Raw genomic sequence first — 12,111 nt, forward strand, 5'->3', positions numbered from 1 at the left:
AAAAAAGCAAAACAATCTCATTAGAAAGGTTTAACTTGCTAGTAACAACTAACCAGCCTCTCCTCTGCCGCGATGTGAAAGATAAGTGAAAACATTCTCTGCAATCCAGCATAACAACATGCACCACCGCCACCACCAATGTAAAAACTGGCCTAGGAGGTATCATATACAGTTGGGGCAGATACCCTTCTGACTTCACTGCAGGCCCATCAGGTTATGGCTCCAAAATGTGTATATATGCATTTGAAACAGTTAGATGATCTTAGTACATAGCTAATGTATTTTTAATAGCTTGAACCTGCAAATTAGTCTGTCCACTCTGATTAACATGAGTGGCAATGAAAGATCACGGTTTCTAGAGAAATGTTATGTCTGTCTTTCTAGGACAGCAGCTTCTCAGGATGGTTTTATTTCTTTGGATTCCAATACTTCCCTTGCTAAAAACTGAAACACAGATAAATCAAAATATATGTGAACAGAGGGTAGCAGCTGAAGTCTACTCATGTTTAACATGACACTTACAGGCCAGGAGAGCAGGAGGGGTTACATGGAGAAAGTCTGTGGGGCCATTAGATGTTCTAAATTAAGATTAATGAAGAAGCTCAGAGCAGTGTCTGAGGCCAATGCCTCATGAAAGAAATGAAGTGATTCTCCCCCAACCATTTCATTTCTATGCTTGCTTCTGCCATCCCCAAACTTGTAGGCCAGCTTCTGGGCTCCTCCTGACTGCAGGTATCAATTCAAACACATTGACTCTAAGTTTGGTGGATGAGTTCCCAACCAAAACAGATAGCACTTACCATATTTGGGTCGTAGCTCCATTCTCTCCTGTTCATCTATGTTATCTAGGATGGTGTATTTTGTTTTCTTCCTTATCTTTGTCCTCTTTCTGCTAAAAAGAGTTACCACAAAGACATTTAGTTCTCACATACACACATAAACCCACTCCCTCTTCCTTTTCATACACATAGCTACATACCCCAATATACAGAACCTCACTGTACTTTCTCGCCTCCACTTAAAATGAGTTGTTCCAGTTTATACCTGTATAAAGCAGCTGTACAATCTGGATCAGAGGGTATAATTTATGTTGTCTCTGATATACAAAGATGAAGAAAGCAAGGAAGACTGACTTGCTTTCCTAGGCCACAGGAGTTCAGTTTGTTCAAATTCAACATAGTAACTAGACACAAGGTAGACATATATTCGTTTCCAAATAAAAATTCTGTAAGAATTGGTTAGTCCTCCCCCTTGTTTTCTTTAACTGAGAGAATTTAAGTGGTGCTTGGCTGGTTATGCTTACAGAGAAGACCAGACAAAAACAGAGATAGGCTCTCTCATATATATGCAAGGACAAAGCCCTGCTAGTCTCTAGGCAAATTCCCACCTGTTCTTTCTTCATTTAAATCCTTCCCCAGCATCTGCTTCCACAATGCTGCATACAACATTACCTCTATGTTAAGTTTCAGCTATTTGCAGGAGTCGCTCACCTGCTCATTAATACAGAAGGAAAAGTCCTGGAGCTAGAGGAACAGACACATAACTGTTTGTTGCATTGGATCAAGAGGGAACAACGAAAGGATTTCAGGGTAGAAATAAGGGAATTTGTGCATGAAACCAAGGGGGCACCTCCTAGAAGATGCTGTCACACCTCAGGCATTTTTCTGGCCCTCTTTCTCATAACTTTGGAGGGGGGTGGATGGGTAAGACATGCTCTTTGTCAAGGCAAGGTCTGGAGAAGCACTCTCACCCAGATTGCACAGTTGACAGTGAAGCAGCTACCTACCACTCAGCTGATATTACAGCAGCAGCCAGCCACTCGGCCTCTCCCCTCTACAGTCTTCTAAAAAATGGAGTTCATTTGACAACTCAACAAAGCCTTTAAAGCCTCCAAAATTCCATCCAAATCTGGGCTACAGTGTACCTTTTTTCTGTAGTTTCCACAAGGCAAAGGGCATCTCTTGCCACGTGTCTGTATCAACCAGCCCTTGCTCTCTGGTACAAGCCACATGAGGACAAAGGACATAAGGAGCTGAACTCCATCAACAATTCCTTTCTCATCAAATCCAAACAAGCCTGTGAGGCTCCAGCCCACACTGTGGGGATGAAGTGGAACACGCTTCTATTTAAACCTTTCTACTAACAGCACTCTTCCTTCAACCATAAAAAGGAAATCAGTATCAACTCCTGCACATGTCAAACAGCATCCTTTACATGCTGCAAAGACACCCTAGAAAAAGTTTAAAATCCAGGAAGATTTTGATGGCATTTCATTTTTGCTAACACTTGAGCAAGCTAGCTATTTGCTATGTTTTTTGAGCAGCAGCAAAAATACTTGCTCTAGTGACAGCACTAGCAAGGGCTTGTCACTTGAAAGAGAATTTCTTATCGGCTCATTAGGAAAGACTGGAGGTGGGGGCAGAGAGGGAAATGACATACAGTAGTAGGCAAAATTGTTTAAGGAAAGAGGAAGCAAGAAGTTTGCATGACTGAGATCACTGAGTATTCCTTGCCCATCAGCCAGATGCAGCCCAAATGTCCACCCTTCACGTCCAAGGGAGATACCAGGTTGGGAAAAGCTCCCTTCCCATGGTCTAAAACACTCCTACGTCAGTGACCTTCAGTGCATGCCTCTTTTTTCTTAGCGTGGAGTACCTGGAGGACTCAGAGGGAGACCATGAAGATCTGCAGTCTATTCTCAACATTTTAAAATAAATTATCTCTTAATATGAAGGACACTCCAATATTGGCTTTTTGTTTTTCAAAATGCAGAAGAGCATAGAGCCACAAATGCATATTCCTTTTCTCAACAAAAGTGTGTACAGAAATAGCTACAGGAAGCTCCTCACAGGTCTGAAAAGAGTTCAGTGGTTTAGTGCTAAGGACTGGAATAAAACCTGGCAGTTGTGTGCAGTTTTTGCATATACCCCCAAAATAAACACAAATCATGTACCTTTTGCAGCAGCAGATGCAGAACCAGGCAAGCCCTACCATGACCACAATCAAAATAAAAACAGATACAGTCACATAGAGTATACTCCACTCTGAAAAAAGAAACACAACAGTGCTTTGTAAGATACTATGAATAGGACAGTTCCTAATACAACTCTATTAAAATAACCAATTCTCAAAAATGGGGAACGGCAACAGGAACTCAGGAAAACCTAGCACCTTCACATTCTCAGAAGAACCTCTAAAAATTCTTAAGCTTTCAGATCGAAAGTGCACCTTTGAAAGTTTTTTTCCACTCCAATACCTTTTACCATCCGAGATACCTGAAGTCTACGTGGAAACTAAAAGTCAAGAGGTCATGATTACCACTTCAGCTGTCATTCTCTAACTGAAATAAAAATAAGTGTACTCTGTGCCTGGCATTTTAGTAGTGCTTCAAAGGAGCACCGATTAGAGACAGGTCGTTCTACCTGCACGGTTACATTTGTAAATCCAGGAAAAGATGAGAAGGATACAGAGAGATGTGCAGTAATGTGCACTCGAACATGTGCATACTCACTACTCCAGTGTTATTATTACACTATGGAATGACACAGCATGAGGGCAGGGCTGCAGGAGGTCCCAGCCTCGGGCTTAAAACCTACTGTCGCATTTCGGTTGGTCAGTTAGCCTTCGCTCGCTAACAGACACATGGCCCATAGTTACTTAATGGCTCGTAGCAAGCTCCTTATAAACTTCTGTACATTTGTTTGAAGGCTAGTGCATTGCTCAGCAAATGTCTCCAAGCTTGCACAGTATTAAGAGCTGAGCTTTATTTCAACTTAAGTAGAAGACCAATTTAGTTAAATTAAAACTGTTAAATATTTGAAATAGAGAGGCTTAGCTGATATGTTTAGGTATGCCACAGAATATAGACATGATTAAGCTAGTGAAATTAAATTGCATTTCCCAGGTGCAACAGGCAAACTGAAAGAAACAGTGAAATTAATAATGCTACAAAGCCGAGGTTTTAAAGGTGACTATATTGGTTAGTCCAGAATACTGATGTTTTTCCTTAAGTCAGACCGTACTTCTGGCACAGAAGCATCAACCACCCACTCAGAGCATCTAAGTTGTTGCCTCTTTTTCTGCTTTGCAACAATCAGATGAATACTACTCGAAAGCTTTGCCCACACTACTTCAACAACCCTTCCAACTGGCCCCAAATTGTTGCAAGATCTGTCTCCCAATTTTTCATGGGTTTTCCTCAAATAGTGAAAATTTTTTTAAATTTAAACTTTTAAAATATTGTAAATATAGGCTGTTACTGTCAAGACATTATCATTACAAGACATTATTCAAATATCTTTCTATAGAAAAATATCACTGGACTAGAAAACAAGAGAGAGCATTTTAGTCTTCCCTCAGAATCTACCTCCTAAGTACTCCCTATTCTGACAGCAAATAATCAACAGTCTCACAGGATGAGGAGTTATTCTTGAAATGATGACCCACAACACCCAAACTCACCACAGTTACTCTCTCCATCATTTAGGTAACGATGAATCAAGTTTTCCATCCACAGCTGGTAGCAAATGCAGCGCTTTGTTATGGGGTCACAGTGTCCATGTCCAGAGCATTTTAAAAGACAGGCTAAGAACAAAACCAAACAAAGGGTCAGTTGTGTAAATGGACAACTTGTCACACATCCTTTTACTGCTAGACTAGATCGGTGGTAAAGCATCTAGTTCATAACATTCTGATGTTTTTAAAGTCTTCCGTTCCTTTGGTGTTATGTGTGATAAATAGATTTACAGTTCAGAATACTGCTGGCTGTGAAGAGAAGAATATGTCTTATGCATACAATATTGAGATTGTATGCAAGTTAAGAACAGCTTATTCTAACCAGAAATAAAGATGAGTTGAAGTTGTGGAATTCAGACCTGCTCCCTTCTTTATGACATATTTGTAAGAACTTGTAAAGTACCTGAGAGATGAGGAATTTCAGCGTTCTCAGGTACTAGAAGAAAAGGATCATACCAATAAACTAGAGCGTATTTCAGTATTTCAAAACTGAATTACATCATCTGAGGCCAGAACGTTTACACACCTCATATGCTTACAGTAGTAGCTGCTGCTAGATCAATGCATCATATCAGACTAAAATAAAAACTTATTCCCCTTAAAACATGGAGTAGCAGATTTGCTGTGTTAAGAAAAATTATAATTAATATTTTTCAAGTGACACCTACTCATTTAAGTAATCCAAGTACATTTACAACAGAACAACAGCCCTTTTTCAACAGAAATATGAAGACAGAGTTAACTACAGAATCAATCACTACTTTATTGCCAGAGTTTGCTCACTTTGTTTGCATTTGGATCATTATGTACTGATTTTAAATTATGGAGAAGTCATATCTGTAATATCTGAGTATCATAAAAGGTTCACATTCCTAGTGAAGCTTAAAATACGCTTAGAAGTTCAAGTATCTTTTTTGGGGAAAAAAAAGGTTAATTATAAGAAATCCCAGCAGCCTGTCTACCTTGCAAGAATTAGAAGTCTAGGTTATAACACGGAGACCACATGACCATTTTGCCTGATACAGACAGACAAAACCAAGTTATATTACAAGCCTATTACTGAATTCTAACAGCCTTGAAGGAACCAGAGACATCAAACATTCTATACTATGGCTATATTAAGTTTGCCCATCTTCCAACAAATCCTCATTCCCCAGGCCCTCCTGATGCAGACCAGACTAAGATATGCTTTTGCCTGCTGTTACAGATGACGCCTTTTAAAAGAACACAAGTAACTGGCACCAGCCTACCAAAAGTGAATACGCACTGTAAGTATTGCCTCCAACATCATCTTTTGGAAAGCCACATCCAAGCCCATACACCACATGGCAGACAGAGGGCCTTCATGCACTGCTTCCACATACTCTGCTAGCCAAATTCATGCAAAGTTCCAAGATGAGCAAGCATGATCCAAAAACATACCAGCCGTGTCAACCCGTAGGACTTTAAAAAGCAGAAAGTCAGCCTTCTCTTTCAAAAGCTGCACGTGCAGAGTTCGCGAGACATCTGATGCCTTGATCACCTTGGAAGGGTGCCCGTTCTGCACGTAGAACACAACCGCAGTGCTGCAGAAAGAACAGCTAAGGTCACGACTGCTGTCAAAGACCACTTTTGTCAGGGATTCAGTTTACAGCCTTTGGTTTTGTTTGTTTCTGGAAAGCAAACGTCACCACTTATAAAGATTAGGGAACTCTGTCCATGGATCAGTCAACTCCATCGAAATGCCATGGACTTCATTCTGAGCTGGGAGCACCAGCAGTCCTCTGGCTTCTCAGTTTCACACAAGGAAGGTGAGGACAGCAGCAAATATAATTCCCTCCTTGGTCTTCTCGACTGTTGTTTTAAGAGATTATGTATACAATTGCTCTCCTCACTCTCATCTAGAACCTGTCACAAAGCACTCTGAAGCAGTCTGAGTAACTTTAGGAAACCAAATTTAATAGGAGGTAAAGCTCAGAAGCCAGGGAGCCAGAGAACTTCATGTGGGAGCCCTCTTCCCCCTTTCCTTCCTCCTTTTTAAGTTAGGTTGGTATTGAACTCATATTGTAACAGATGCTTCAGTGAACATCTTTATCAGAGAGGCAGTTACTGGCAGCTGTGATTAAAATTATCATAGCTGTAAATGCTAATTTCCAAACTGTTTGTTTTAAAATTTTAAGAGGTTCCCCGAAAGCTAAATAGAGACCAAAATGGGTTTTAAATTATGAAGTAGTTAACAAGAAGTAATTTGAAAAAAACTTATGTCAACAGGTTCCACTAATCATGCTGAGAAGTTTCTCTTGGTACACACAGCCATCTCTAGCCCTTTTGTACAAAGCAGAAGGGGTATTTCTACTTCAGAGTAAGATACCACACATAGGAGTATCCACTGTGTAGCTTTCTCTGCAAAAGGTGGATTTTTGACACCAGTTACATGGGAAAAATGTTTATAAAATACTTAGAATATCAAAACCTTAGAGAGGAAGTAGAAGAAAAGAAGATTAGATACAGCTGGAACTTATTTTGAAATGCAATACTTGCTTAAGTCTGTCTGTCTCACTTCATCTAGCATGGGAAAAACAATAGCACTGTGTGGAATAAAGACTGAAATATATTCACACGCCTTCTTTAAAAGAATAAAAAAATATAGAGAGAATTTATAATAATTATTTTTTTAAAACAAAACAGCTCAGTTCTGAGCCTCCAGAGAGCTTACTTCATCAATTTTTTACCACAGCAGAAGAAATTCACCTTTTAAAGTACATACTCTTGAGAGCTATAACATATTTTTGTCATTTTGGAAAAGATTACTTTGCAACTAATTATGAGCTGTGAAAAAGTCAATGAAAATCACCATCTTCCTGGCACAGCAGGATATCGTTGTACCTTATATCCGAGTAGGCTTGTATCTTCTGAACTTTGATATCTGAATCCAAAACATTCAGCAATACAGCCAGCTGTCTCACCAGGGTGTCCTTCTGCTGTTCACTCAGCTGTCCCACTCCAACTTGCAGAATCAGCTCCACCAGACCACTCTTTTTGGGATCTGACAGAAGAACATGCTATGCTTTCAGAGCCTGGCAGATATTTCAGTACCAACTGAAGACAATATCCAGTACTCAAAAGTATTTATTAATACTATATTTTCCTGCATAAGATTCAAATCCCTTATAACCCAACCCTTTTGTGTTCTTAGAAAAACACTTAGCCTACATTTTCACATTCCCTCCAAAACAAACCTGGTGGGTCCTAAGATAGCAACCCAGGTTATCAGTTGAAAGAAAGCGTTTCAGTGTGTACTTCAGTTCAGCGTTAACATATTTCTGTGCAGAATAGCAACTTCTGTTCTCCTACAGGCTGCCATCTTAAGGTCAGAGGTAGAACTAGGTGAGTCTAATTCTTAAGATGCCTGCTAGTACTACTGGCTACCGCCCAGGAAAAGGGAGTCAAAGACGGACTCATATGGTAGCATGCACGACTGTATGAGCAAGTCTAAATGAGGATGGTCAAATTTGAGAAACACCAAATATGTTTACCTTCACAAACTGAGGGTTCTGTTAAATAATACTTGAATTTGTAGAATGCCTTGCAAACAAAACAAGCTTCAGAGATATCCAGTAAGAAACCTGAGCCAATTATTATGACTACATTCAACAATAAAGTGAGAAACAGAAATAAAATCATCACCCAGGAACCAGACAAAAAAGAAATCTCTGAAAGACACAAGACTTCAGACTCAATTCCTGAAACCTCAATTTGTGCTTCCATCACATAGCCATTTATCCTGCATTTGAAAATAAGTCTCTATCCAAGCAATATGAAACCATGAAAAGACAATTTTAAAAACCCTGAAATTCTTTGAGGTTTGTTTTTGTCCTTCAGGATGAAAGAAGGAAAACAAGCATAAAAACACCCTTTCAACCATCAAACACATAACTGCAGCATTTGTACCTAAACCTAATGCTCAGCTCCTACCTCTTTCCATTGGCCAAACTGGTTAACAACCAGAAAAAAAAAGAAACAAATCCTACAGTGAATGAAAAGAAACAAAACCCAAATGAAATGTTAACTAGGAAGTATAATTTTTATTTAGTTATGCTTCCAGTAAGGCAATGGTGTAATTGGTAGTTAAGAATCCTGACATGTCATCTTCTAACACACTCAGTCCTATTGAGAGAACAGTAAGAAGGTCGGAAGAGAGAGACCTGTTTGCTTTGTGTTTTAACTTGAGAGAATCTTGTCAACATTGAAATAAATAAGTGAAAAGGAGAACAAAGATGAGGTATTCGCAACGTATCGATGACCTTTTAATTGTCATACCAGGCCGCACTTCAACAGTTGCTGAATCAATATCTGAGTCTCCTTTAGCATCCGTCACTTTCAAGTGAAAAGTATAGGTTCCTTCCACCAGATTAGTTAGCTGCAGTACTGCCTCGTGGTCTGAGCCATGGATGACATCCTGCAAAAAAAGGTACTGGGATGATTATACCCTCAGAGAAAGTTGCAGGTGTGACTAGCAAGTCAGGTATCTGCTATCACAGTGTGAGTTCTTGTTTTGGCTTTTGGGACAAATGTGGCCTACCCACAGTTTATAGCAGTGTAATACAAATTTGGAAGTAGCAATTAATGAGGATGTCTGCACAGTATGGGTATTTTCATTACAAAAAACCCCACCACATTAAAAAAACCCAACACAAAAAAAACCCCAACAACAAAAAAACCCAACTAGACAGAACAGCTGACATTCTCAAGTGCTCATCTGCTTGAATATCTGATACAGTTACATTATTATTTCTCAGTTTTACTCCAGTATCCTTAGTTCTGCCTTCTTAACTCCCGAATTATTTCCTTTCCTTTGAGTTCATTTACTTCCAGATATCAACTCTGCGAGCTATATTTAAACTAAACCTCTTCAATTTTTCTCATACCCTCAGTGTGAACTGCTTCCAAAAGCTTTGTTATAATTTTGCTGTTTCTACTCTCCCAGTTCTTGCTGATTTGCCACCATCTCAGTGTGAAGAGCTGTCCACAACACTTTGTGTGGATAATCAAAATAAGTTATCACAGTTTTAATAGCTGACATAAAATTCAGTTTATCATGAGGTACTTCTGCTGTCTGCCCCCACTTGGAGGGCAGACTCCACTGCCCTAATAACCTGGGCTATTCACCAAGGTCTGCCAGGCAAGGTATCTGTGCATCTAGCACCAAACACCATTTTTACCTTAAACTGCAAGTTTCGCCTCATCTGGTACCAGACATGATTCCTTAGTCTTTATCACTACTTCTTGCGCTCTCAGACTCTTCCTCCTTTGGAATATCTGGATTTCAGATTATTTTTCTCTCAAACACATTAGCTTGCTACAATCACCAATTACTCCTTAAGAGACAAAACTTTATTCTTCTGTCTCAGGATTTCTCAACTCAGTCCACGCTGCTGCAGTCCTCTTATTTAGCTACCATATTCTACAGCTGTGCTGCAAAAATCACAAGCCCCTTGAACCAAAGCATTAAAGAGAACAGGGGAGATAAACCAGAAACTGACACCATGCCTCATAGCACCTTACAAGGCATACTTGCTTGCCCTGCTGCAGTGATGTTACATGCATAACAAAAGCTGAATTTGACTTGTTACAACCTCCAAGAAACTTACCCCAGCTGCTGGGCTTTGACCATCCCGAATCCACAAATACGACACAATCCCCTGGTCATCAGCAGACCTTGAGCCGTCCAAGGTCACAGAGTTATTTGGAAGCACTAGAACATGCCTCCCACCAGCATGTGCCCGGGGTGGACTGTTGTTTTCTAGCCATAAAAATAGTGGAGGAGAAGGATTTCCTTTCAAAACATGTGAAATGTGACATGCCATTGCCAATACACCCACACTGCAATTCTTCACCTGATGATTACAAGCAGTAACAACAGAATCTCGTGTCAAAGGTACAGGGAAAGGATGAGTGGGTATACAGAATTTGGCTCCGGGATTCTTACAGCCTGACACAAGCAGAGCTGGACCATGAGAAGAATACCAGTAAGAGGTTCCATCCAAAAAGATCTTTTTTAAAAAGCATTGTGGGGTAGTCTATTTACAGTCTCACAATAACTTGACCATCAGATCTTCTCAGTCAAGCAAAAAGACTTTCTGCCTACTTAGAAACACAGCTCAGCATGAGATCACCACGGTGGGCTCTTCTCATCTTGAGAATCACTTATTACCTAACAGAAGCTCGTATTTAGGCAAAGTGTAATCATGAAACTTAGAGTAAACCCAGTTCCTGAATGCTTTTTGCATACAGCTAGCAATGAAATTAAGACATGCGTTGGGAGTACAGCCAAAAACACCAAAGAAACATGAACACATTCTCTTCCCAGAAACCAGACATCATTGACTTTTGTTTAGAACACAACTGATAAGACAGAGCTCTAGGAAGCTGTGAGACCGAGTGACATACCTTGCTGGTCTGAATATTATGTTGGACATAAATAATTCAGTTTTGGGCAGGTCTCCAGGGCATTGACTGAAACTCTATTCTTTAGAACAGCAGAGAGTTCTCTGTGATACAAGTGATCTTCTTGTCTCTTCCAAATAAACCAGTGGATTGAACTTGGCTATCGGAGCACAGAATGTTTTGAATATTGAACCTGTGACTGTAGTGGGCACATACTGTGGCTACACTTCACAGCATGAATGAGACCATGAGACACATTTGGGTAGAGCTGTTGCCATGTGTTTCTGATTAAACACCTAACAAACTCTGAAACAGTTCAACCCATGATACACACAGGTAAAACTAAGTCCAGCTGCTTCTCCAGTATTAATTCATTCTGCAGTAATACCAAGTGAAAAAGAAACAAGGCTGCACTCTTTTCAAGTCAGCAGCATGCGTGTTGGGGAAAAAAAAAAAATTACAAACTACCACAGCAACTGTTCCTCTGTATCAACAAAATAAATACAGGTCTTAAGTTTTTAAGTGGAAATTGGTATACTCTGAGACCTCACTTCTTGGATATTACTTAAAACCCACAGTAAAATTGCTTTTCTCCTCAAAGCTTAACTTTGAGAATAAAATAAAAACATATCCTCTTAATGAAGTAGACACATCATGGTCAAAAATAGTATTTTGCATCATTTGTATTACACCCAATTCTGCATATATTTAAAGCAGCTTGCAAAGTTAATTCTACCAGTCACTCGCAATACTACTTTATCACAAAATAGCAGTAACTCTTCTTGAATACCCTTGAACTATGATAACAAGTACATTATCCCTTTCTGTTCTGATTTCCTTTACATTCCGTCAGTGATTGAATTAACTGGCAAGTTGCCTACCACAACCCTAAGAAGCAGCAACTAGGCTTACCTTCCTTCACAGTAATAGAGAGCACAGATGCACTGCTTAAGCCCTGTTGGTCTTTCACGGTCAGCCTGAAGCGATAGGTACCAACCTGAAGACCAGTCACAGTTGCTATTGCTTTGTCACCATTTTCCATCCGTACAGAGCTTGGTCCACTGAAACAAAACATCTCAGAAAAATAATCCTGCACAGCCAGGCAAACTGTTCTTTCAGCAGTGCTGTCCATGCCATTTTCTTTCATGCATATTGTAGTTCTACCACCAC

At 39.8% G+C, this 12,111-nt stretch overlaps 1 protein-coding gene across 10 annotated transcripts in view; it reads right to left on the reverse strand.

Annotated features, from left to right (window-relative positions):
• Window positions 1–12,111, reverse strand: part of KIAA0319 (KIAA0319 ortholog) — a 61,599-nt gene that overhangs the window by 4,648 nt on the left and 44,840 nt on the right. For 9 of the 10 annotated variants that reach the window (XM_064443718.1, XM_064443715.1, XM_064443712.1 and 6 more), the window contains 8 exons: window positions 11,854–12,002; window positions 10,146–10,297; window positions 8,815–8,953; window positions 7,381–7,540; window positions 5,938–6,080; window positions 4,462–4,584; window positions 2,954–3,044; window positions 801–892 (listed from right to left, as the gene is read on the reverse strand). In XM_064443718.1, the coding sequence (XP_064299788.1) occupies window positions 801–892; window positions 2,954–3,044; window positions 4,462–4,584; window positions 5,938–6,080; window positions 7,381–7,540; window positions 8,815–8,953; window positions 10,146–10,297; window positions 11,854–12,002 (1,049 nt within the window). The remainder of the gene's footprint in view (window positions 1–800; window positions 893–2,953; window positions 3,045–4,461; window positions 4,585–5,937; window positions 6,081–7,380; window positions 7,541–8,814; window positions 8,954–10,145; window positions 10,298–11,853; window positions 12,003–12,111) is intronic. The other variant, XM_064443711.1, reaches the window with a different exon arrangement.

The sequence above is a fragment of the Phalacrocorax carbo genome, chromosome 2 (genome assembly GCF_963921805.1).
Source record: "Phalacrocorax carbo chromosome 2, bPhaCar2.1, whole genome shotgun sequence".
NCBI classification, from domain to species: Eukaryota; Metazoa; Chordata; class Aves; order Suliformes; family Phalacrocoracidae; genus Phalacrocorax; species Phalacrocorax carbo.